At 43.2% G+C, this 25,538-nt stretch overlaps 2 protein-coding genes across 3 annotated transcripts in view; one reads left to right on the top strand and one right to left on the bottom strand.

The window, feature by feature from the left end:
* The window catches only part of LOC147000753 (lymphocyte antigen 6A-2/6E-1-like), a 33,072-nt gene extending 9,524 nt beyond the window's left edge, over positions 1–23,548 (top strand). The window contains exon 3 of the mRNA XM_085831542.1: positions 23,316–23,548. Coding sequence (XP_085687668.1) covers positions 23,316–23,548 — 233 coding nt within the window. The remainder of the gene's footprint in view (positions 1–23,315) is intronic.
* On the bottom strand, positions 6,381–11,132 carry LOC110310484 (lymphocyte antigen 6A-2/6E-1-like). Of its 2 annotated transcripts, none has more exons than XM_021183480.2 (4): positions 11,092–11,132; positions 10,748–10,818; positions 9,667–9,783; positions 6,381–6,922 (listed from the first exon to the last, which is right to left on the bottom strand). In XM_021183480.2, the coding sequence occupies exons 2-4, from the start codon at positions 10,815–10,817 to the stop codon at positions 6,705–6,707; spliced, it is 405 nt and encodes a 134-aa protein (XP_021039139.1). In that variant the 5' UTR covers position 10,818; positions 11,092–11,132; the 3' UTR covers positions 6,381–6,704. The 2 variants fall into 2 exon arrangements, with proteins under 2 accessions (XP_021039139.1, XP_021039138.1); XM_021183479.3 differs by having other exon boundaries at positions 11,061–11,128.
* Positions 23,549–25,538: the final 1,990 nt, after the last annotated feature.

Raw genomic sequence — 25,538 nt, forward strand, 5'->3', positions numbered from 1 at the left:
AACACACCGGAAAAGCTAGACACGGATTTAAAAGCATATCTCCTGATGATGATAGAGGACTTCAAGAAGGACTTTAATAACACACTTAAAGAAATGCAGGAGAACACTGCTAAACAGGCAGAGACAATAAAGAGGAAGCACAAAAATCCCTTAAAGAATTGCAGGAGAACACTGCTAAAGAGTTACAAATCCTTAAAGAAAAACAGGATAACATAATCAAACAGGTAGAAGTCCTTACAGAAAAACAGGAAAACACATCCAAACAGATGATGGAAATGAACAAAACCATACTAGACCTAAAAAGGGAAGTAGACACAATAAAGAAAACCCAAAATGAGGCAACACTGGAGATAGAAACCCTAGGAAAGAAATCTGGAACCATAGATACGAGCATCAGCAACAGAATACAAGAGATGGAAGAGAGAATCTCAGGTGCAGAAGATTCCATAGAGAACATCGGCACAACAATCAAGGAAAATGTAAAATGCAAAAAGATCCTAACTCAAAACATCCAAGAAATACAGGACGCAATGAGAAGACCAAACCTACGGATAATAGGAGTGGATGAGAATGAAGATTTTCAACTCAAAGGACCAGCAAACATCTTCAACAAAATTATAGAAGAAAACTTCCCAAATCTAAAGAAAGAGATGCCCATGAACATACAAGAAGCCTACAGAACTCCAAATAGACTGGACCAGAAAAGAAATACCTCCCGACACATAATAATCAGAACAACAAATGCTCTAAATAAAGATAAAATACTAAAAGCAGTAAGAGAAAAAGGCCAAGTAACATATAAAGGCAAGCCTATCAGAATTACACCAGATTTTTCACCAGAGACTATGAAAGCCAGAAGATCCTGGACGGATGTTATACAGACACTAAAAGAACAAAAATTCCAGCCCAGGCTACTATACCCAGCCAAACTCTCAATTAACATAGATGGAGAAACCAAAGTATTCCACGACAAAACCAAATTCACACATTATCTCTCCACGAATCCAGCCCTTCAAAGGATAATAACAGAAAAAAACCAATACAAGGACAGGAACCACGCCCTAGAAACAACAAGAAGGTAATCCCTCAACAAACCTAAAAGAAGACAGCCACAAGAACAAAATGCCAACTTTAACAACAAAAATAACAGGAAACAACAATTACTTTTCCTTAATATCTCTTAATATCAATGGACTCAACTCCCCGATAAAAAGACATAGACTAACAAACTGGCTACACAAACAAGACCCAACATTTTGCTGCTCACAGGAAACTCATCTCAGAGAAAAAGATAGACACTACCTCAGAATGAAAGGCTGGAAAACAATTTTCCAAGCAAATGGTATGAAGAAACAAGCTGGAGTAGCCATTCTAATATCTGATAAGATTGACTTCCAACCCAAAGTCATTAAAAAAGACAGGGAGGGACACTTCATACTCATCAAAGGTAAAATCCTCCAAGAAAAACTATCAATCCTGAATATCTATGCTCCAAATACAAAGGCAGCCACATTCATTAAAGAAACTTTAGTAAATCTCAAAGCACACATTGCACCTCATACAATAATAGTGGGAGACTTCAACACACCACTTTCACCAATGGACAGATCGTGGAAACAGAAACTAAACAGGGACACAGTGAAACTAACAGAAGTTATGAATCAAATGAATCTGGCAGATATCTACAGAACATTCTATCCTAAAACAAAAGGATATACCTTCTTCTCAGCACCTCATGGGACCTTCTTCAAAATTGACCACATAATTGGTCACAAAACAGGCCTCAACAGATACAAAAATATTGAAATTGTCCCATGCATCCTATCAGATCACCATGGACTAAGGCTGATCATCAATAACAAAATAAATAATAGAAAGCCAACCTTCACGTGGAAACTGAACAACACTCTTCTCAATGATACCTTGGTCAAGGAAGGAATAAAGAAAGAAATTAAGGACTTTTTAGAGTTCAATGAAAATGAAGCCACAACATACCCAAACTTATGGGACACAATGAAAGCATTTCTAAGAGGAAAACTCATAGCTCTGAGTGCCTCCAAAAGGAAACTAGAGAGAGCACACATTAGCAGCTTGACAACATACCTAAAAGCACTAGAACAAAAGGAAGCAAATTCACCCAAAAGGAGTAGACGGCAGGAAATAATCAAACTCAGGGGCAAAATCAACCAAGTGGAAACAAGAAGAACTATTCAAAGAATCAACCAATCAAGGAGCTGGTTCTTTGAGAAAATCAACAAGATAGATAAACCCTTTGCCAGACTCACTAGAGGGCACAGGGAAAGCATCCTAATTAACAAAATCAGAAATGAAAAAGGAGACATAACAACAGATCCTGAAGACATCCAAAACACCATCAGATCCTTCTACCAAAGGCTATACTCAACAAAACTGGAGAACCTGGATGAAATGGAGAAGTTCCTAGACAGATACCAGGTACCAAAGTTGAATCAAGATCAGGTTAATGATCTAAACAGCCCTATATCCCCCAAAGAAATAGAAGCAGTCATTAATAGTCTCCCAACTAAAAAAAGCCCAGGACCAGATGGGTTTAGTGCAGAGTTCTATCAGACCTTCAAAGAAGATCTAATCCCAGTTCTTCACAAACTATTCCACAAAATAGAAACAGAAGGTACTCTACCCAACTCATTCTATGAAGCCACAATTACTCTGATACCTAAACCACAAAAAGACCCAACAAAGATAGAAAACTTCAGACCAATATCCCTTATGAATATTGATGCAAAAATCCTCAATAAAGTTCTTGCTAACCGAATCCAAGAACACATCAAAACAATCATCCATCCTGACCAAGTAGGTTTCATCCCAGGGATGCAGGGATGGTTCAATATACGGAAATCCATCAATGTAATCCAGTATATAAACAAACTCAAAGACAAAAACCACATGGTCATCTCGTTAGATGCGGAAAAAGCATTTGACAAGATCCAACACCCATTCATGATAAAAGTCTTGGAAAGATCAGGAATTCAAGGCCCATACCTAAACATGATAAAAGCAATCTACAGCAAACCAGTAGCCAACATCAAAGTAAATGGTGAGAAGCTTGAAGCAATCCCTCTAAAATCAGGGACTAGACAAGGCTGTCCACTTTCTCCATACCTATTCAACATTGTACTTGAAGTCCTAGCCAGAGCAATTCGACAACAAAAGGAGATCAAAGGGATACAAATTGGAAAAGATGAAGTCAAAATATCACTCTTTGCAGATGATATGATAGTATATATAAGTGACCCTAAAAATTCCACCAGAGAACTCCTAGCCTGATAAACAGCTTCGGTGAAGTAGCTGGATATAAAATTAACTCAAACAAATCAATGGCCTTTCTCTACACAAAGAATAAACAGGCTGAGAAAGAAATTAGGGAAACAACACCCTTCTCAATAGTCACAAATAATATAAAATATCTTGGCGTGACTCTAACTAAGGAAGTGAAAGATCTGTATAATAAAAACTTCAAGTCTCTGAAGAAAGAAATTCTAGAAGATCTCAGAAGATGGAAAGATCTCCCATGCTCATGGATTGGCAGGATCAACATTGTAAAAATGGCTATCTTGCCAAAAGCAATCTACAGATTCAATGCAATCCCCATCAAAATTCCAACTCAATTCTTCAACGAATTAGAAAGTGCAATCTGCAAATTCATCTGGAATAACAAAAAACCTAGGATAGCAAAAACTCTTCTCAAGGATAAAAGAACCTCTGGTGGAATCACCATGCCGGACCTAAAACTCTACTACAGAGCAATTGTGATAAAAACTGCATGGTACTGGTATAGTGACAGACAAATAGACCAATGGAATAGAATTGAAGACCCAGAAATGAACCCACACACCTACGGTCACTTGATCTTCGACAAGGGAGCTAAAAACATCCAGTGGAAGAAAGACAGCATTTTCAACAAATGGTGCTGGCACAACTGGTTGTTAACATGTAGAAGAATGCGAATCGATCCTGTCCTATCCCCTTGTACTAAGGTCAAGTTTCAGTGGATCAAGGAACTTCACATAAAACCAGAGACACTGAAACTTATAGAGGAGAAAGTGGTAAAAAGCCTTGAAGATATGGGCACAGGGGAAAAATTCCTGAATAGTACAGTAATGGCTTGTGCTGTAAGATTGAGAATTGACAAGTGGGACCTCATGAAACTACAAAGCTTCTGCAAGGCTAAAGACACCATCAATAAGACAAAAAAACCACCAACAGATTGGGAAAGGATCTTCACCTATCCTAAATCAGATAAGGGACTAATATCCAATATATATAAAGAACTCAAGAAGGTGGACTCCAGAAAGTCAAATAACCCCATTAAAAAATGGGGCTCAGAACTGAACAAAGAATTCTCACCTGAGGAATACCGAATGGCAGAGAAACACCTGAAAAAATGTTCAACATCCTTAATCATCAGGGAAATGCAAATCAAAACAACCCTGAGATTCCACCTCACACCAGTCAGAATGGCTAAGATCAAAAATTCAGGTGACAGCAGATGCTGGCGAGGATGTGGAGAAAGAGGAACACTCCTCCATTATTGGTGGGATTGCAAGCTTGTACAACCACTCTGGAAATCAGTCTGGCGGTTCCTCAGAAAATTGGACATAGTACTACCGGAGGATCCAGCAATACCTCTCCTGGGCATATATCCAGAAGATGTCCCAACCGGTAAAAAGGACACATGCTCCACTATGTTCATAGCAGCCCTATTTATAATAGCCAGAAGCTGGAAAGAACCCAGATGTCCCTCAACAGAGGAATGGATACAGAAATCATGGTACATTTACACAATGGAGTACTACTCAGCTATTAAAAAGAATGAATTTATGAAATTCCTAGCCAAATGGATGGACCTGGAGGGCATCATCTTGAGTGAAGTAACACAATCACAAAAGAACTCACACAATATGTATTCACTGATAAGTGGATATTAGCCCAAAACTTAGGATACCCAAGATATAAGATACAATTTGCTAAATGCATGAAACTCAAGAAGAATGAAGACCAAAGTGTGGACACTGTGCACCTTCTTAGAATTGGGAACAAAACACCCAGGGAAGGAGTTACAGAGACAAAGTTCGTAGCTGTGATGAAAGGATGGACCATTTAGAGACTGCCGTATCCAGGGATCCATCCCATAAGCAGCTTCTAAACGCTGACACCATTGCATACACTAGCAAGATTTTGCTGAAAGGACCCAAATATAGCTGTCTCTTGTGAGACGATGCCAGGGCCTAGCAAACACAGGAGTGGATGTTCACAGTCAGCTATTGGATGTATCACAGGGCTCCCAATGGAGAAGCTAGAGAAAGTACCCAAGGAGCTAAAGGGATCTGCAACCCTATTGTTGGAACAACATGATGTACTAACCAGAACCCCGGAGCTCTTGTTTCTAGCTGTATATGTATCGAAAGATGGCCTAGTCGGCCATCAATGGAAAGAGAGGCCCATTGGACTTGCAAACTTTATATGCCCCAATATAGGGGAATGCCAGGGCCAAAAGAATGGGAATGGGTGGGTATGGAAGTGGGGGGCGCTATGGGGGACTTTTGGGATAGCATTGGAAATGTAATTGAGGAAAATATGTAATAAAAATATTAAAAATCAAAAAAAAAAAAAAAGAAATATCCAGAAGTCCTACTCATGTTTCAAGTTTCATGTCCCAATCAGCACCTTGGCCACATTCCTGGATCTATGCTTGTCCCAGAGGAGAAGGCTGCAGAGATGAGGGCTTCTCTCTTTGAGTGATAGTTCTTTCTTAAAGGATCTTCATCATGATAAAATCTCAGATCTTTAGCATCTTCAAGACCAGGGAGTAATAGTCATAGCTCCCAAGTTTCCAGGGTGTTGTCTATTTCCATGAGGACTCCTGTGATATTAATTACATAGGTTCTGGTCACCCCTGGGGTAGCAAGCTCTCAAGTCCAAAAAGACAGAGCAATAATGGATGCCAGGTTGTCAATCAATTTGTCAAGTCAGGCCTTCCCACTGGGGGCATCCAATATAGATTACGACTACAGGAGAGGCAGTGTAAGGCTTTGTTTGCTCGGAGTGAAGCCATGAGCTCCTGAAGGAAATGGTTTCCACCTCTAGACAAAAAGGAATGGCAACACCTACATACCATTGAGGGCTCATCTCCTGAGCTTTCCCACCACAAGCAAGTGCTCTTTGGAAGTGGGGGAACCCTCTCTCTTCCCCCAGCATCAGCCCTCCCAATCCAAGTGGTTCCCTACTCTGAGCCAGCTAACATGAGCTAGCTAGTGCGGCTGGCTGAAAGGGCAGACATGTGAACTGGCAAGCAGGACTTGGTGGACTCAGTTTTTCAAAAGAAAAACAGAGATCTTGGCTAGGAGAATCAATGGTTTATTGGACTCAACAGTGGGACATTGAGCAGCACACATAGGAACCCTGGATAACCCCAGATTCTTATATGTGGATGGTGATGGAACAATACCTTGGAATCTGCCTCTTCCATGTGCTAGCCACATGCCTCCAGGGTCAAGAGCAGCAAGCCACAGAAAAATAACATTACAGGAAGTACAGATCTGAAAGACCTAGCAAGGAGTGGGGTATCTACACTTCAGGGGCTATAAAGATGAAACAAGATGTCCCTCACACTACCCCGAAACATAATGATAAAAGGACAAGGGTAGGGTTTGTTGGATGTACCATCACAGCAAGGTCTGTAGGTGGACTGAGCCCAGGCTGAACAGAATTACCCCTGCCATGGTCCAGGTGCTGCCTTCAGTGAGAACTGCTGCATTGCAGAGGTCTTCCTTGCAACAGGAAGTCTTCACATTGACAGCAGTACCCAGGAACTCGGTATTTTCAGGATTAGTAGGGCAGATGGGAAGGCAGAGATTGCTCTTTACTTTGATTGTGTGAGAGTCTGCAAGACATCAGGGAGTGACTTACTTCTTATGCAGCGACAACAGAGCATCCCAATGTCTGGGCCATATACCACCAAGTCTGAATGGCCCAGAATTGTCTCTAAGGCATGTTGAAACCAGATATGGTAGCTCAGACTTGTAATCCGAGGACATGGAAGACTGAGGAAGGAGAATTGTTGTGAGTTCAATTCCAAACTGGGTTATATAGGGCTTCTAGGCTATCCTGGGGCTCAAGTGTGACCCCATCTCAAATAACAAACAAAGTGAAAATCAAGACTATGGGCTGGTAAGGAGGCTTGGTGGATAAAGTGCTTGTGTGCACAAGTATGAGTACCCCAGTTCCCATCGCTAAAGTGCATCAAAAGATGGGCAGACATGGTGGTCTCTGTGCTCAGAACACTAAGATGGAGATCCCCAAGGTAGGCTTATTGGCTAGACCAGCTCAACCTGCAAGCTTGGGGTTCACTGTGAGACCCTGCCTCAGTAAATAAAATATTTGTCACATAAGATACCCATCAGTTGGACTGTGAAAGGCAGTCTGTGTTCTGGTTGAGCGAGGCTTACTCTAGAGACCCTTTAGAAAATTCTACAAGGGACAGAACCATTAGCTATGCTCCCAAACACTAGGCTCCTGACACCACAAGCCCTCAATTCTATAATCCTGTGGCCATCAGTCTCTTAGTACAATGCCCCAAACACCTGGTATTCTGGCTGGACTCCACCCTCACAGTTACCTGCCTACAGCCAGGTATGTTCCTCCCCACAGTTACTTGGCAACAGCTGGGTAGGCTTGACCTACTATAAAAGGGGCTGCTTGGCCCCTCCTCTCTCTTAAGCCCTCACCTCTCTCTTCTTATTGCCTCTGGAGCCCCCCCTTTCTCATTCCATTCTCTCCTCATTCCATGTGGCTATGGCTGGCTTCTACTTCTCTACCTTCTCTTTCTCTCTCTCTCTGTCTCTCTTTGTGTCTCTCTGTCTCTGTCTCTCTGTCTCTCTCTGTCTCTCTGTCTCTCTCTGTCTCTCTCTGTCTCTCTGTCTCTGTCTCTCTGTCTCTCTGTCTCTCTGTCTCTCTGTCTCTCTCCTTTTGTACAATAAAGCTTTAAAACCATGAACTACCTCCTTTCATCTATACTCGCCCTCCTGAAGCAATGGAATAAGTCTTCCTCTAAAGAGCTGTGTCTAATCTCCCACAGGAAAGTCTCCCAGTGTTTCCAGTGACTAGAACGAACCAAGGATTCTCCCCAAAGCAGGAATCACCCATAGCCTCCCAACCCCCACCCTTGATCCCTTTGAGCCAGGGCCACTGCCACCATCACCCCCTTCTCAGCACTTCCAAGGTTTCCAGAGATGTCCTATGATGCCCAAGAGCTAGAACTTGTTGTCCCTAGATTCTATGAGGCCCAGGTACCATGTACTGCACCCTCCCAAACCCCAAGAACTGTCTTATTATGGCTTCCCACAGACAGATGCCCACCATGTGGCTTGAGGGCACACACAGTCCAACTCCCACATCTGCCCGCCTTTATTTCCCCACATCTAACACCCAACATCCATAAACTTCTGTATCCCATACACTTGTACCTCCAGAGTGCATGTACATCCACACAGGTGTACTCAGATGTCCTAACAGGCAAAGTGCTGGGGAAACAGTTTCGTAAATGAAGTGCTTGCCACATGAAAGCCTAAAGACCCATTTCAATCCCCAGCAACCGTGTAATATGGGAGTACAATATGGGAGTGCTGGCTTTGATCTCAGTGCTCTGGCGGGGGGATCAGGAGGTCCTGGGAACTCTCTGCTACCTCCCTCCTCTCCATACCCAGCATACTTGGCAAATCCTAGGTCACAGTGAAAGATCTTGTCTCAAAAAACAAGATGGTTGGGACTGGAGACGTGGCTCAGCAATTAAATCAGTTGTTGGTCTTACAGAAGAAGCCCAGTGTTTGGTTCCCGGAGCTCACAAGGTGGTTTGCAACCATCCCCAATTCCAGTTCCAGGAGAACTAAGACTCATTTGAATAAAAAAGTAGACAGTGCCTGAGGAACAGGGCTTAAGGATGTCATCTGAGCTTTAAGTACATTACATTACATACATTCATACATGTGCACCCACATTTATAGACATACACACAAAAAGACACAGCACAGTGTAAGATCGGCTAATGGCACAGCAGAAAGGGCATCAAGTCTCTTAGATTCTTGCAGTTCCCCAGGCAGTTATATCTAGGAGACCTACTCCAGGAGACAGGCAGGTGTGGTCAGGAACAGTGGATAAAAAGGCAGGGCTGCTCCTGCCTTGTCTATATGGAAGATTTGCCTAGAAACTGACACTTTGAAGGGGCTGGTATGTCCTAAGATCTTCTCGTTTCTATCAACATTTCTAAGTGATTCCTTTAGCCTAAGCTCCAGATTCCTTCTTTATATGTAAAGACTCATTAGATGCTTCTAGCTCTCCTGGTCTGTCAGTGATCTAGTGAAATTCTAGACATAAAGTACTGGCAAGAGCATCACATAACTGCACTGATAACAGATAAACACCATCCATGCAAATGGGCAACCCTGCTTTAAAATCCACATTTCAGCACATCCCTGGACTCCAACATTCCCCACATTGTAGGAGTCCCACTTCAACCACAGGAAAGCTGTACTTGGAGGGAGGGGAACCATGGTCCACAACAAGTAACACACCCAACATTTGCTCCAAAGCCACACTCAGCCATCTTTATATAGGCCACAGGGCACATACCCACAATAACTTCTTCTTCCTGAGTAACACAGAATCCATCAGAGTAGGGGCAGGTCATTGATTTGCAGGAAGTCTCAAGTGGGACCCCCAGGCAACAGTAGCACTCCAGCCCCTGAGCTGAGAAAGAAGATAATGCATGAGTGCTAGGGCATGCCCTTCCTAGGCCAAGCATCTCCTCTCAATGTCTTTAAGTCCACACAGCTGCTGGCCACTAAAACAGAGCAAGGACATTGCTGCACATTCACCTCCACTAAAAGCAAAAGCAAAACAAGAGCATCCATTGTTCAAATATGCTCTATACTGCTTCAAATATGCTCTGTACTGCTGTCTCAACTAGCCAACCCCACAGGAAAGACCTGCACCCCTAGAGGTGTTTGAGACACATTCACCATATTGGGAAGACATAGATACCAAATGTCTGCTGAACCTGTGAGTGGGTGTGTAAGTAGTTATTGGGGCCCTCAGATGGAGAGGGCTCTTCTGACCTGTCCCACCCTTAACATGCAGAGCTGGCCCCTGGTTATTGGCCCATGACATATCACATAACTTGCCACTGTCCAGCTCAAAGCTGAGGCTCACTCTGAGGCTTCCCCAAATAAAGATGTAACCTGAAGTATAGGGGCATCTGAGAGCTCAGAGTTGGGAAGTTCTGGCATTCAGGTCTCATTGGCTGGGGCAAAAGGAAAAGCCAAATGCCAGGCATTAAGTATTCCACACCACTTGACTTGGCAGCTAGGAGGAAAAGAAGGTTCTGCCAGTTTGTGTGCACACAGGCTGGTGTCCTGACTGGGAGGCCAGGGCAATAGGGTAGAGTCTAAGGACAGACTGCTCTGGTGGCCAGGGTTCCTGGCACAGGTCCAAGAGTCCTTCTGGCATGTTTTGATTGTTGCAAAGCAGGGTCTGGTTTACAGACCCAGTAAAGCACCCCAGCACAGGAGGCTTCACTCACCACAAGCAAATCCCCAGTCGATTGGCCACAGCATACCCAGGGTACTGGGCACACAATGGAAGTACCTACAACCCTGAAGCCCTTTTCCATTTCCATTGTACCCTCCTGCCCCTCTCCCATTTTCCATCTCACCTCTTTCTGCACACAGTAGGGCCACAAGAAGGATGAACACACAGGTCCTTGTAGCATGAGAACTGTCCATCCTTGGAGAAAGGGTACACAGATAAAACCTTGGAAGTTGGAGCCAGTTAATAGACCCCCAATCACATCCCTGGGCTCTCACAGGGCTCAGGCATCCAATCTTCCCTCCCTCCAACCCCCCACACAGCTTTCCCAGAGGAATTCATGTCTGCCTACTTCTCTCCTCCACCACCCACCCAGTTTTTCCTTCCTAATCCCACACTCCCACCCACAGCCCTATCCTGAAGGCTCTTCCCTTTGTCACCTAGCAGCTCTCTCCTGACACCAGTCCTTACTTCCTCCCTGACCAGGTTGCAGGCACAGTGGAAAGGTCAATCAGATGTGGACTGAAATACTTTATTTTCCCCAGCTCCTCCCAGCTGGATTCCTGAAAAGGGAGGGGCTTCAGTACTTACTTCTGACCACTGTGTTTATTTTGTAAGAGATAGCATGGTTTGTTGGTGACCTAGTCAGCCAGATTTATATCAGTTGGTGAGGGACAACCACTCAGTTGGGGCAGGACCATTATTCAGGAGGACTAGGATGTCAGAAGAGCTGGGGCCACAGGTGACTTGTGTTTGCCATTCAGAAAGCAAGGTGAGGGGGCAAATGTTTGTGAACCTACAACCTCTCATGCCTTTCTCACAGTGGCTGATTCCTTTCTATTCACTTCTATAAGATTAGGGATGCACTTTAGACTTTTCTCTCAGGTCAGATGTTAGGCACGTCTGATTAGGTTCTCTCCTGTCTTTTACAAGTCCTAGGCAGAGGGGAGAGGAAGCCAGAGAAATAGACAGTTTAAATTGTTGGAACTAAAGTCCATAGATTCTTTCTCATTATTTTTCCCTTTTAGTCTTGAAGGCTGGGCTTGAGAGATGAGAGATGGCTTGCAGATACTTTGGTACCTGTTGGAGTGGCTAGATCACGGCACAAAGCCCCTCTTTGATGGATATTAGAGCGGGGGGGTGGGGTGGGAAGAGATTTAACTATCATTTGACTTCTAAGTTACAACAATAGTGGGCCGATGATGTCCAGATAGCTTCCTTACCAAGAATAAAAAGACTAGTGCGAAGTAGTTGTCTAAATAATATCACAGATGGATTCAAATCTAATGTATAGGGAGTGTGATCTCCTGAATTGTTTAAAAAGAATATACCTTACTTTAAAAAAGAATTATGTTTCACCATATGTAATAACATTCATATTCTCATGTGCTTTTAAATTTTTAAAATATTTTTAATTTAAGCTGTTACATCATTTCCCCCTTCCTTTCCTCCCATATAACCCACTTGGACTCCCACATTTTTAATACCTCTTTTATTTTATTGTTGTTATACCCAAACAAAACCATGTGAACACATATGTTCCTGACTATAAATACAAGGTGCTCAGGCTGTATAATGTTAGTTGTAGGAATCTGATTTCAGAGCTGGATACTTGGCCTTAGTTTGGGAGCTCTTCCCCATGGAAGACTGTTTAACTCTCACAATTCCTTTTTGGTACCTGTAGTTCTTTGTCTAAGGCTGGGACCTGTAAGGTTTACCCTTCTGTGATAGTGGGTCTGTCTGTTTTTATCATCTGGGGCCAAGTCTTGTTTAGGCAGCCATGCTGTCAAGATTTCATAGGTATGAGAACACTTCCTACTTGTCAGGGTCAAAGGGACTGCCACTCTCCCAAATTCTGGCACCCATTTCCTTCTTTCCCAAACCAGTCATTCATCATTGCTATCAGAAGGGACAAGTGGCACTCTGTGGTACCTACTGGCATACCAAGACAGGCCCTGGCCTTCAGGCTCCCTCAGTACCTGTGGCTCCTCTCAGCTCTTCTCACCTGACCCCTGTCCTAAACATCCCTTACTTCTCATTCCTATATAACCCTGCCATTTGAACCATGTGCCTTCTTGCTCCCCCTTCCTTTTGCTCTCTCCTTTTTTCTTCCTCTCTTTTTCATCCTCCATCACTCTCTCCCCCCCTCACCCATGGCATGTTTGGTCTACTCTTTTCCGAACTCCTCCAGATGCCTCTAGCTGTACTCTCCTTCACATCTTCAGTAAAGCCTTCCCCTCAACCATACCTTACAGCAGTCAGGCCCTCACATTACACAGTTTCCTGGGCTCTTAGAGTTTTACCACCCTTTCCCATCTTCTTCAGTGGCCTCTGAGCCCTAAGATCCAGAGCTGTGTTGTAGATATACCAGTTTGGAGCAGGACACTGCATGCCCACTGGGTCTCTGCATTTTGATTAGCTGAGATTTTCTCTGACGGTCTCAGTTTGTTACAAAGTGAAGTTTTTTGGATGATAGGTAAGGACTACACTGATTTCTGAGTTGCCATTACTGTTGGCATTTGATCTAGCCTCTGCCCCACAGTTACCTGGCAACAGCCAGGTGTGTCTGACTCATTATAAAAGGGGCTGCTTGCCCCCTCCTCTTGCCCCCTCCTCATTCTCTTGCTCTCTTCTCTTATTCTCTTGCCCCTTACCCTTCTCCCCACTCTATCTAAGTGCTCATGGCTGGCCTCTACTCCTCTTCTCTCTTCTCTCTCTCTCTCTCTCTCTCTCTCTCTCTCTCTCTCTTCCTCCCTCAACTCCTCTCCCCATTCCCTGAATAAACTATATTCTATACTATAATGTAATGGAGTCGGTACCTCAGGGGGAAGAAATGCCTCAGCATGGGCCAGTAGGGGCAACTCTTTCCCGAACACCATACCACACCTCCATCAATTACATCCCTGGCTTCTGATCTTTTTATAAAACACAATTACATCCTGCGGCATAACATGATGATGACCAAGAGTGACTTATGGAAGGAAGAATTTATTGAGATTTATAGTTTAAAAGATTAGGATCTATAATGCTGGAGAGTCATGAGAGCAAGCAGCAGACTCAGCAATATCTGAGCTATCTCAACAGGAAGCAGAGAAAGCAGGAGAAATGGGGCAAGGCTATAAACTTTCAAAACCCACCCACCATGCCTTATTTTATCCTTCAAGCCTCCATAGCCTACAGTTTTCATAACCTCCCTGAGTAGCACCACCCAGTGGAGATGAAGTATTTAAATACATTAGCTTATGGGACAGTTAATCCAAATGTCAGTCATTTCAAACCTTCACTACAGTTTCAGGTGGGATGTTTAAAACCACATGGGTGACTAGGTTTTTCTCTGCCTGTGAAAGAAACCAATGCAAGCAAAATTAAAAGAAACAAAAGGGCAGGTTTATTTGGGGGCAGCTCTCAGGCAGGTTCACCTGTCCTAAGGAGTGAGGTGAGGGAAATCACTGGGGAGACAGGGTGTGGTGGGGTGGGGGCTGGGAGGGCTGGGGTGGGGCACAAATACAGGAAGAGAGAATAACAGAGGAAGGGAGAGAGAGAGAGAGAGAGAGAGAGAGAGAGAGAGAGAGAGAGATCAAAATGCCTAGATTATATAGGAAAGAGCCTCTGGGGGGAGGGGAAGCTCAGCATCTGGGCTGCAAAGTTCAGGGCAGCTGTGCAGTGGGGGCATGCTAACCATACCTTGCAAGGCTTAGGGACTGAGTAGGGCTGGAAGAACATGGAGGCCATGTTTGCTCTGATATGTTAAATAGGCACCTCAGCTGCTTCTGAAACCCAACAGTGACCACCATTAACCTTTTCCCACCTGTTGAGAATGCATCAAGGCCTTACTTGATGCTGGCTCACATTGGAAACATTGAGATAAATAACACTGAGGTCTGGGAGGGAAGGTTGTATTTGATTTACACTTCCCTATTGCTGTTGATCACCAAAAGGAAGTCAGGACAGGAACCCAAACAGGGCAGGGACCTGGAAGCAGGAGCTGATGCAGAGGCAATGAAGAGGTGCTGCTACTAGCTTGCATGCCATGGCTTATTCAGCCTACTTTCTTATAGAGCCCAGGATCACTACCCTAGGGATGGCCATACCTACAAATAGCTGGTTTCTCCCCCATCAATCAGCAATTAAGAAAATTCTTTACAGCTGAAGTGTACGGAGGTACTTTTCTCACTTGCCCCTCTAGTATTATTTGTACTGGTTATCATAATTGGACCCTGGATCCTTGAAAGTGTTACCAACTATCAGATTAAAATGCTAGAATCACTGTGTTAGGTCCGAAATCACTGTACTGAGACAAACACTTACATATGCCATAGGCAAGAGTGTTTTTGTTTCAAGATAGCAAGATGTCTGCATGCAGGGTGTCAGCCACTTATTAAAATAGCAAGCCCAGACCAAGGGCACAAGTCTTGTATGGAAACCTAAAGGAATTTTAGCAAGAGCTAGGTAATCTAAAACTTAAATGGTGGGTTCCAGGAAAGTTACATGGGTCCGTTTCTGATTGGCTGCTATGTTGGTTTTACTACATTTGGTGAGAAATTCCAGGAATCAAACTCAGCTCCCAGTGTCTCTCAGAGTCATCAATGATTAAGAGCCCATTGTTGGAATCTGCTTCCCTGGGAAACTGAAACTTTACTTCCAAAGTTTGTATTTTGTTTTTTTTTTTTTTTTCAGGGAACCTCTCAACTGCCACTCAACAACATTATTGAAGAAAAGCAAGGATTTGACAGGGACTCTTAAGTAGAGGAGAAAATGAGGAACACACCTGATTCCATTTTGAAATCAGGAAACCTTCATGCTCTACTGTTAAAAACAAGTCTCCTCTGTTTCCTGGAGCCTGATCTGACCCATTACATGACCCTAACTTGTTTTGGTCACTTTTCCTAATCTCCATGAATCATGTGAAGATCTCACATTTTTCTGGTTTGTTTGTTTTGGTTTTTGTTTTGGAAATTTGTTGTTACTTTTCCACTGTCTTTCTAAACTTTTGAAAGACTCTGGAGTTTCTTCCTGAACCTTTTAGCCAGTCTGTGGCACACAACTTTAATCCCAGTAGTCAGGAGGCACAGACAGGCAGATCTCTATGAGTTCAAGGCCAAGTGAGTTCCAGGACAGCCAGAGCTGCACAGAGGAACCTGGACTCAGAACAAAAGGGGGATGGGGTGACCCCCCAGGTAAAGGAGGTGCTTATGGAGGATAGTTGACTGATGTCTGGACCTACTCACAGTAGGTCCAGTTGGTCCCCGAATATATCCTGTGGGCATTTTCCCCAGTTCCAGATATACTTAGATTGATATACTTAGAAATTGGCAGAATTCTCACATTGGTGCCCTGACCTGTGGATTCAGAGGAATTATTGTTGGAAAGGCTAAGTGGAAGCCTTTAGAGTTGCCTCTGCCAAAAAAAATAGTGAATCAAAACCAGTATCATATTCCTGGAGGAACTGCTGAAATTAATGCCACTATAAAGAACTTAAAAGATTCAGGGGTGATAGTTCCCTTTAACTCTCCTATCTGGCCAGTGCAGAAGACAGATGACTAATGGAGAATGACAGTTGATTATCAAAAACTAAATCAGGTAATAACTCCAGTTGCAGCTGCTGTACCAGATGTAGTTCCATCACTGAAGCAAATTAACACATCTCCTGGTACCTGGTTTGCATCTACTGATCTAACAAATGCCTTCTTCTCAGTACCTGTCCAAAAGGACCACTACTAAAAGCAGTTTGCTTCCAGTTGGCAAGACCAGCTGTATACCTTTACAGTTTTGCCTCAATGATATAGTAACTCTCCTGCCCTCTGTCATAACTTTATTAGAAGGGATCTTGATCCTTTGTCTCTTCCACAAAATATCCCTTTGGTACACTATGTTGATGATATTATGCTGATTGGATCAAGTGAGGAGGAAGTAGCAACCATTTTGGACTCATTAGTAACACATATGCATATCAGAGAATGGGAAATAAATCCAACCAAAATTCAAGGACCATGCACTTTAGTGAAATTCGTAGGAGTCCAGTGGTGTGGAGCATGCATCAATATTCCTTCTAGGGTGAAAGATAAGTTATTGCAACTGGCCCCTCCTACCACTAAGGAAGAAACACAACATTTAGTGGGTCTATTTGGATTCTAGAGACAGCACTTAGGTATGTTACTCAGGCCTATTTACCAAGTGACTCAGAAAACTGCTAACTTTGCATGGGGTTTGGAACAGAAGGCTCTTCAACAGGTCCAGTCTGCTATATAGGCTTCTGTACCACTTCCACCATTTGATCCATCATATCATATGGCACTTGAGGTGTCAGTGGCAGAGAGAGATGCTGTTTGGGGTCTCTGGCAGGCCCCTATAGGTGAATCACAGATGAGACTTTTGTGATTTTGGAGCAAAGCTATACAATCATCTGCAGACAACTATTCTCCCATGGAAAAACAGCTCTTGGCCTGCTATTGGGCCTTAGTGGAAACTGAAGGTTTGACAATAGGACAAGAGTTATCATTGTTGGGAACTAAAAAGGGGCTCTGGGATGGAGGCAGGGAAGACCCACAGCCCATTAGAGTTTTACCTATTCTCTGGCCTGTCAGGCATGGGAGAGCTGCCATACACTTTCCACTCAGCCCTTGGTGAGCATTCAAGCCTCTGACCCACTCTTCAGGGGGTGGCTAAGGGGCAGCCCTACCTGAGAACCCTGGAGCAACTTTGCTAAAGCCACCAAGGTTATAGGAGAGAGGGATAAGGGAAGAGGTCCCAACACTGAGGAGAGTGAGTGCAGAGGATCTTGACTGGAGAACAGGAAGGCCTTCTAACAGGAAATTAAAAATGGCTCATTAGGAGAAAGCCTGTCCCATCTTCCAAGCACAGTGGGCCTTGATGAGCAGAGACATTCTATGGTTTTGGTTTTGGTGCTTTATTATAGAAATGCAGGGGGGAAGAGAGAAAGTAGAAAGAAAGAGAGTGAAAGAAAGAGAAAAGGCTAGAGAGAAAGAGAGTAAGAGGGAGAGAGGAGAGAAGAAGACAAAGAGAGAGGAGAGAGGGCAAGAGTGAGGGATAAGAAGTAAGAGAGAGACAAGTAAGAGTGTAAGAGAGCAAGCAGGGACTGAACAGCCCTTTTTATGGTATTTACTGGGGAGAAGTTTAGCTTGAAGGTCAGACGCTTGGGCCATTGCCTATGTGACTTCTAGCTGTGCTTCTATTGTGAGGGCTGGGGGGCGGGCAGTAACTTAGGCAGGGGCCAGAGATCGAGGAGCAAAAAGGGAACGCCTACCGTGTCATGAAGGTGAATTATCACCCTTCGGGATTCAGACCTCAGCTCCACTGGAGACCAGCCTGCAATTCCTCACATTACCATGTGATCTGAAGTGCTAATGATTAGCTGGTTGCTATCAGACCCTCCAAGTCGTGAAGTAGGACATGCACAGCAGTAATCTATGATCAAATAGAAGTGGTATATTCGTGACCAGGCCCAAGCAGGTCCTGAAGGCACAAGGAAGTTACATGAGAAGTTGCTCAAATACCTGTGGTTTCTATTCCTGTTACAATGCCACGTGCTTCATGCACCTAGAGCCTCATGGGGTGTTCCCTATGATCGGCTGACTGAGGAAGAGAAGACTAGGACCTGATTTAATGATGATTCTACGCATTATGCACGGAGCACCCAAAAGTGGACAGCTGCAGCATTACAATGCCTTTCCTGGACAACTCTGAAAGATGCAGGTGAAGGAAAATCTTCACAATGGGCAGAACTTTGGGCAGTACACATGGTATTACAGTTTGTTTGGAAGATGTACCACTGTTCACTGACTCATGGGCTGTAGCCAATTGACTGGCTGGATGGTCAGGGGTTGGAAAGATCATGATTGGAAAATTGGTGAGAAAGACATCTGGGGAAGAAGTATGTGGATACATCTCTCCAAATGAGCAAAGGATGTGAAGATATTTTGTCCCATGTAAATGCTCACCAAAAGGTGACTTCAGCTGATGTGGAGTTCAATAATCAAGTGGACAGTCAGGCTCTTTCTCCAGCCATCCCTGCCATTGCTCAATGAGCACATGAACAAAGTGCCCATGGTGGCCGAGATGGTGGTTATGCTTGGGGTCAACAACATGGACTTAAACTCACCAAGGCTGACCTGGCTACAGCTGTTCCTGAATGCCAGATCTGCCAACAGCAGAGACCAACACTGAGCCCCAGATATGGCACTATTTCTCGAGGGGTCCAGCCAGCAACCTGGTGGCAGATTGACTACATTGGATCACTTCCTCTGTGGAAAGGATAATGCTCCTTCTTACTGGAGTAGATACTTATTTGCCTTTCCTGCACATAATGCTTCTGTCAAAACAAACATCCCTGGACTTACATAAGGCTCATCCAGCATTGTGGTATTCCTCACAGTATTGCATCTGACCAAGGAACTGCTGTCTTGTAGGGATTACAGTAAATATTTACATTTGAATTAATTCAAAGCTCTGAGCACACTTAACAGAGGCTTTTGTGTCATTTCTTTTGTCTTGCAAGCTCTGCCTACAAGAGATTTTCAGCCCTTGCACCCAGGGAACTGGGAATTATTTTTAGGCAAAAAGCAGCATTATTATAAAAGAATAAAAATTATGTCTGTTTCCTCCAAAGGCATTGTAACTATACCTGCTCACCTTAAAATACTAATTGAACAAAAAGGATTTTGAGGGATTAATATTTTTTTAAATTCTAGGGCTTTTTGGGGGGTATTTATTTCATTTACATTTCCAATGCTATCCCAAAAGTCCCCCACACGCTCCCTCCCCACTCCCCTACTCCCCCCCCACTCCCCCACTCCCCCCCCCACTCCCACTTCTTGGCCCTGTTGTTCCCCTGTACTGAGGCATATAAAGTTTGCAAGACCAATGGGCCTCTCTTTCCACTGATGGCCGATTAGGCCATCTTCTGATTCATATGCAGCTAGAGACACGAGCTCCAGGGGGATACTGGTTATTTCATATTGTTGTTCCACCTATAGGATTGCGGATCCCTTTAGCTCCTTGGGTAGTTTCTCTAGCTCCTCCATTGTGGGCCCTGTGATCCATCCAATAGCTGACTGTGAGCATCCACTTCTGTGTTTGCTAGGCCCCAGCACAGTCTCACAAGAGACAGCTCTATCTGGGTCCTTTCAGCAAAATCTTGCTAGTGTATGTAATGGTGTCAGCGTTTGGAGGCGGATTATGGGATGGATCCCCGGATATGGCAGTCTCTAGATGGTCCATCCTTTCGTCTCAGCTCCAAACTCTGTCTCTGTAACTCCTTCCATGGGTGTTTTGTTCCCAATTCTAAGAAAGGGCAAAGTGTCCACACTTTGGTCTTTGTTCTTCTTGAGTTTCACGTGTTTAGCAAATTGTATCTTATTGACTTACCTTCTAGGTATTGGTTAATCCATTAATCCAAAACAAAGTTCAAACTTAGGATTTATGAAAAGTTAATGAAATTGAGAACTTGTCTGGGCATTACAACCTGGCTTACCTATTCTCTAGCTGCTATTTCAGAAAATGCACATAAAATTATTATGTATTTAGGACTGTGTGTATACTGTCCCTTTGCATCCAGGTGACTGTGATAGGTTTACATTTAGTGAGCTTGCTTGTGATTTTAAAGAGCTCATGAAGTGATATCACTGGAAAGTTTTGCCTCAAAGAATGGCTAAAAAAAAAATTTGTCTCTACTTCAATATAAGAAGTTAAAAATTTGAATCTTTTAGTGTATTTTATTCATTACATGGAGGGTATCCTCTGACTGATGGCGCTTTACTGCAAGTCTTATACAGTGAGCTTTAAAATTTTGGAGTAGTTGTTGTTCCAGAAAATTTCAAAGGCAATACCCTTTTCAATATTTAGGACATCAGTTATATCCTAAATAAACTGTGGCACAGAAAATTCAAATAAAAAAATTCATCTTTCTTCATCTCCAAGTAAAGTTTTAACACCCTATTATGAAGCTGTTGCTGTATTAATACCGAATTGTAGGACAGAATCTTGAAAGTATTTTGGAAAAAAAAAGTATTTTCGAAAGAATGTATTAAGAACCTGATGAAATGTTTATTCCTTATTCCAAACAGCAATTAAAATGGTTATTGCAGAATACTGAAAATTGGACTGTTGCATGGCAAACATTTTAAGCAAAAATTAATAATCATTATCCAAAGATAATGTTACAATTTGCTTCTATGAATGCCTTTGTATTTCCTGTAAGTTTGCATACATAGTCAATAGAGAAAGTGCTTACTGTATTTATAGATGGCTTGTCTATTGGGAAGGCAGTATATGTAATTGGATCACATGTTTATTCTCTTGAGATTCCTTCCACTTCAGCACAAATAACTGAATTATGTGCTCTAGCCACAGTTTTTGAAATTTTGAGAAATCAAGCTTTTATTTTGAATATTGATAGCCAGTATATAGCTCATGGTTTGCAATTGCTTGAAACTGTTCATTTTTAGATAGCACTAATTCTCAAATTTTGCAATTATTTATGCAAATACAACTCCAGTTAAGAGAAAGTACTGTTCCTTTAAAGGACTGTCTTAGGACATTTAAGAGCTCATACTGGATTGCCTGGACAGACCCCTTAGGGCAATGCCACAGCAGATTTGTATACCAGGAGGATTTTAGACCTTACACAGGAACAGTTGGCCATACAATCTCATTCTTTACATCATCAAAAGTGTAATACCTTGAGACAATAAATTAGTACTTTTAGAGAATGTGCATGCCAAATTGTAAAGACTTGTCTTCAATGTCCTCAATTTCTACCTGTACTACATAATGGTGTTAATCCTTCAGGACTTATATCAATCAATTATTGCAAATGGATGGTACTCATATTTCTGATTTTAGCAAATTAAAATATGTACATGTGACTTCACACCCTTTCAGGCTTTCCAGTTACAACTGCTTTAACAGGAGAAGCAACTAAAAATGTAATTAGCCATTGCCTGCATTGCTTTTCTATGTTTGCTGTTCCAAATCAGATTAAAACAGATAATGGAACTGGCTAATTCAGTAAAGCATTTGAGATGTTTTGTAGACGATTTAATATTACCCATATTACTGGGATTCTTTATAATTCTAAAGGACAGGGCATGGAACTTTAAAACAATATCTTCATAAAACACAAAAACAAAAAAGGGGGGAATTATATCCCTGTACACATTATTTGAATCATGCTCTTTTTATTTTAAAAATTTAAAAGTTAGATGTCAAGGAACTCTCTGCTCAGTGTCTATGGCATGCTACAACTAGGCATACTTATGCCTAGGTGAATTGAAAGGATCTACTTACTGGTGTATGGCATGATCCTGATCAGATATTTAATATGGGAAAGAGGGCCTATTTGTGTTTTTTCTTCAGTGCAGGAGTGTGCTAGCTGCCAGAGTGATTGGTGTGACATCCTGATGCTGGGACAAAGAATGAGGCTGACCTGTGAGCTTGCTGAGTGCCCTGACAATGGTGACAGAAAAGCTGTATTGGACGTGTGTTCGTAATGCACCTTCACTTGCCTATGTCCCAGGTTGGACAAGCTGCCTTGCTTCAAGCTTTTAGACACTGTGGGACAGAGAGCATGGAGACTGTGGAAACTTAATCAAAAGGAGAAGTTATGATGACTCTTCTCTTTTCTTTAATGTGACCAGTTATTGTGACTCAATCATGAACTGGTCAGGATAGGGCTGTGGGTAGGAATGTGAGATTAGGTAGGAAAAGCTGGTGAGTGGTGGATAAGAGAAGTAGGCAGACATCTATTCCTTGGGGAAAGCTGTGTGAAGGGTTGCAGAGAGGAATAATTGGATGCCTGAGCTATAAGATAATCCAGTGATGTGAATGGGGGGGTGGGCGGTAGAGGCTGTCTATTAACTTTCTCTAACTTCCATGGTTTTTTCTGTGTACAACCTCTCCTAGGATGGATAGTTATCACACTATAAAGTCCTGTGTGCTCATCCTTCTTGTGATCCTACTGTGTGCAGAAAGAGGTGAGATGGAAAATGAGAGAGGAGCAGGATGGTAAAAACATGTTGGAAAAGGGCCTGTGGTTGTGGGTACATCCGCACATCTGTGTGTGCCCAGTGCCTGAGGGGATTGACTTGTGATGGGTGACGCCTCCTGTGCTGGAGTGCTTTACTGGGTCAGTAAACCTGCCAGTGCCTGCCTTGAAACCATCACTACATAACAGAAGAACTCTTGGATGATAATATCTCTGCCGCAACTCTGGTCACCAGAGCATCCTGTCCTTAGACTCTACCCTGCTGCCCAGGCCTCCCAGTCAGGACACTGGCCTATATGCACACAAACTGGCAGAGCCTTCTTTTCCTCCAAATATTTCCTCAAATAATGTGTGCAGGGATATAATTCCCCCCTTTTTTGTTTTTGTGTTTTATGAAGATATTGTTTTAAAGTTCCATGCCCTGTCCTTTAGAATTATAAAGAATCCTAGGGTCTCACTGGAGTCCCAGGATAGCCTAGAAGCCCCCATGTAACCCAGTTTAAAATTGAACTCACAACAATTCTCCTGCCTAAGTCTTCCATGTTCTGAAATTACAAGCCTGAGCTGCCATATTTGGCTTCAACATGTCTTAAAGACAACTCTGGGCCACCCAGGCCTGGTGGCATGTGGCCCAGACATTGGGATGATCTGTTGTCCCTGCATAAGAAGTGAGTCACTCAATGATATCTTTCAGACTCTCATATAATCAAAGTAGAGAACAATCTCTGCCTTCCCATCTGCCCTACTAATCTTGAAAATACCAAGTTCCTGGGTACTGCTATCAACATGAAGACATCGTGTTGCAAGGAAATCTATTGCAATATAGCAGTTGACACTGGAGACAGCTCCTGGACCACAGCAGGTGTGCTTTTGTTCAGCCTGTGCTCAGTCCTTCTGCAGACCTTGCTGGAATGGTCCTTCCAATGAACCCAACCCTTGAGCTTTTATCTGCAAGTGTAACCACTCCTTCCAGGAAACCTCTAGTGATGATTTATCAGTCACAGAAGCTCGAAGGTGGGGGTATTGTGTGGAACAACTTGTTTCAACTTTATAGCCCCTGAATGGTAGGTGCTCTACTCCATGCTAAGTCTTTAGGATCAGTTTGGGAGAGCTGATGCTGGGGGAAGAGAGAGGGTTCCCCAACTTTCAAGGAGCACTTGCTTGTGGTGGGAAAGCCCAGGAAATGAGTGCTCAATGGTGGTTAGGAGCTACCCTTTTTGTCTAGAGGTGGAAGCAATTTTTGGCAGAGACTCATGGCTTGACTCCAACAGAAAAAAACCTCACACTGCCTCTCCTGGAGTCCTAGTCTATATTGGATGCCCCCAGTGTGTAGGTGTGACTTGACACATTGACAACCTGGGACCCATCATTGTTCTGTCTTTTTGGCCTTGAGAGATTGCTGCCCCAGAAATGACTAGAACCTTTGTAGTTAACATCACAGGAGTTCTCATGGATATGGACAGCATCCTGGAAACTTGGGTGCTATGAAAAGTACTCCTTGGTCTTGAAAGTCCTAAAGGTCTAAGATTTTATTAAGGTGACAATCCTTTAAGGAGAACTATCACTCAACTAGGAAAGCCCTTATCCCTCCAGCCTTCTCCACTGGAACAAGCATAGATCCAGGAATGTGACCATGATGTTGGTTGGGACATGAAACTTGGGTCATGAGTAGGGATTCTGGAGCTTTCTTCCATATTTGGCCTTGATTCTGTTGTAGTCTCTTCTGGTCTCTACTTCCAAATGCTGGGTTTACAGATATGTACTCACTACCACCCTAGCCATTCCCAAACATTTTTGTTGTTGTTGTTGTTGTTGTTGTTTTCCACATGTTTTAAAAGGGCAGACTACCCAAGGCCTCCTTGGGTGAGGCACTCAGGCTCTTCAGGAGAGCTATTCCAGAATGCATGAGCACAGGAGAGCTGCTACTGTCTCTTGCTAGCTGCCATAGGCAAAGGAGCTGTCCCAGACCTCGCCTGGACTAAGCAGGAGAGCTGGCCATTACCCACAGCTGGAAAAAGCAGGAGAGCTGGCATTAACCCCTACCTGGGTTAAGGAGGAGAGGTGGCCTTGATAGTTTGGGTGCGGAGAAATGGTGGATTGACCAACTCAATTACCACCCAGGGCCAGATCCAGGACAAAGAGTTGGCCACCCCATTATCTACTCCTTCTATGAACTGCTGTTTTACATGAAAGTGCTAGTCCTATAGATCCAAAACTACAGTATCTCCGAGACACAGGGCAAGAACATTAGAGAGGAAAACTGGCACAAACACATTATTGATATTAAAGCAGAAGCCAGGGGTCTCAAACCAGATCAATGGCTCGTTGTCATTATCATCTGTATGTAAAGTTGTTTCAACAAAAGTTTATACTGTGGGACACAAAGTGCTATACCACAGCTACTATGTAAGATGTTTTCATAATATATTATTTTATTTTTTTATATTTTATTTTATCTTTATGTTTTCAGAGGGAGGTTGCAAGGGGATAGGTTACCTACGGAGGGGTGGGGAGATGAGTGGAATTAAAGTGTATGTTGGAAAATTCACTAATAATCAATATATTTTTAAGTGTGCACTGTAAACTTGAATAACTGTGATGCAGCTGGGTGAGGTAGATGCAATTAAAACAAGGGAAAGCATCAGAGCTCCTCAAGGAGAGGAGCTGCCTATGTGTCTATGAGGTGCTTTTCTGGCATGTACACACACACACACACACACACACACACTCCTTCTCTAGGGTACATGCCTTGTGGTTCCTCCATAGATCCATTTCCTAGGTTCTGAGAAAGAAGTGCATTTAGAAGTCGAAAGTTACTCAACTTCCTCCAGTCTTGATACCTGGAGACAGCTTTAATATCTGTTATGTGTTTTTGTTTTCTCTCAGACAGTCAGATCATAGCACAGGCCTTAGGGAC

This window comes from Mus caroli, unplaced genomic scaffold (assembly GCF_978045245.1).
Source record: "Mus caroli unplaced genomic scaffold, Mus_caroli_1 scaffold_16, whole genome shotgun sequence".
NCBI lineage: Eukaryota > Metazoa > Chordata > Mammalia > Rodentia > Muridae > Mus > Mus caroli.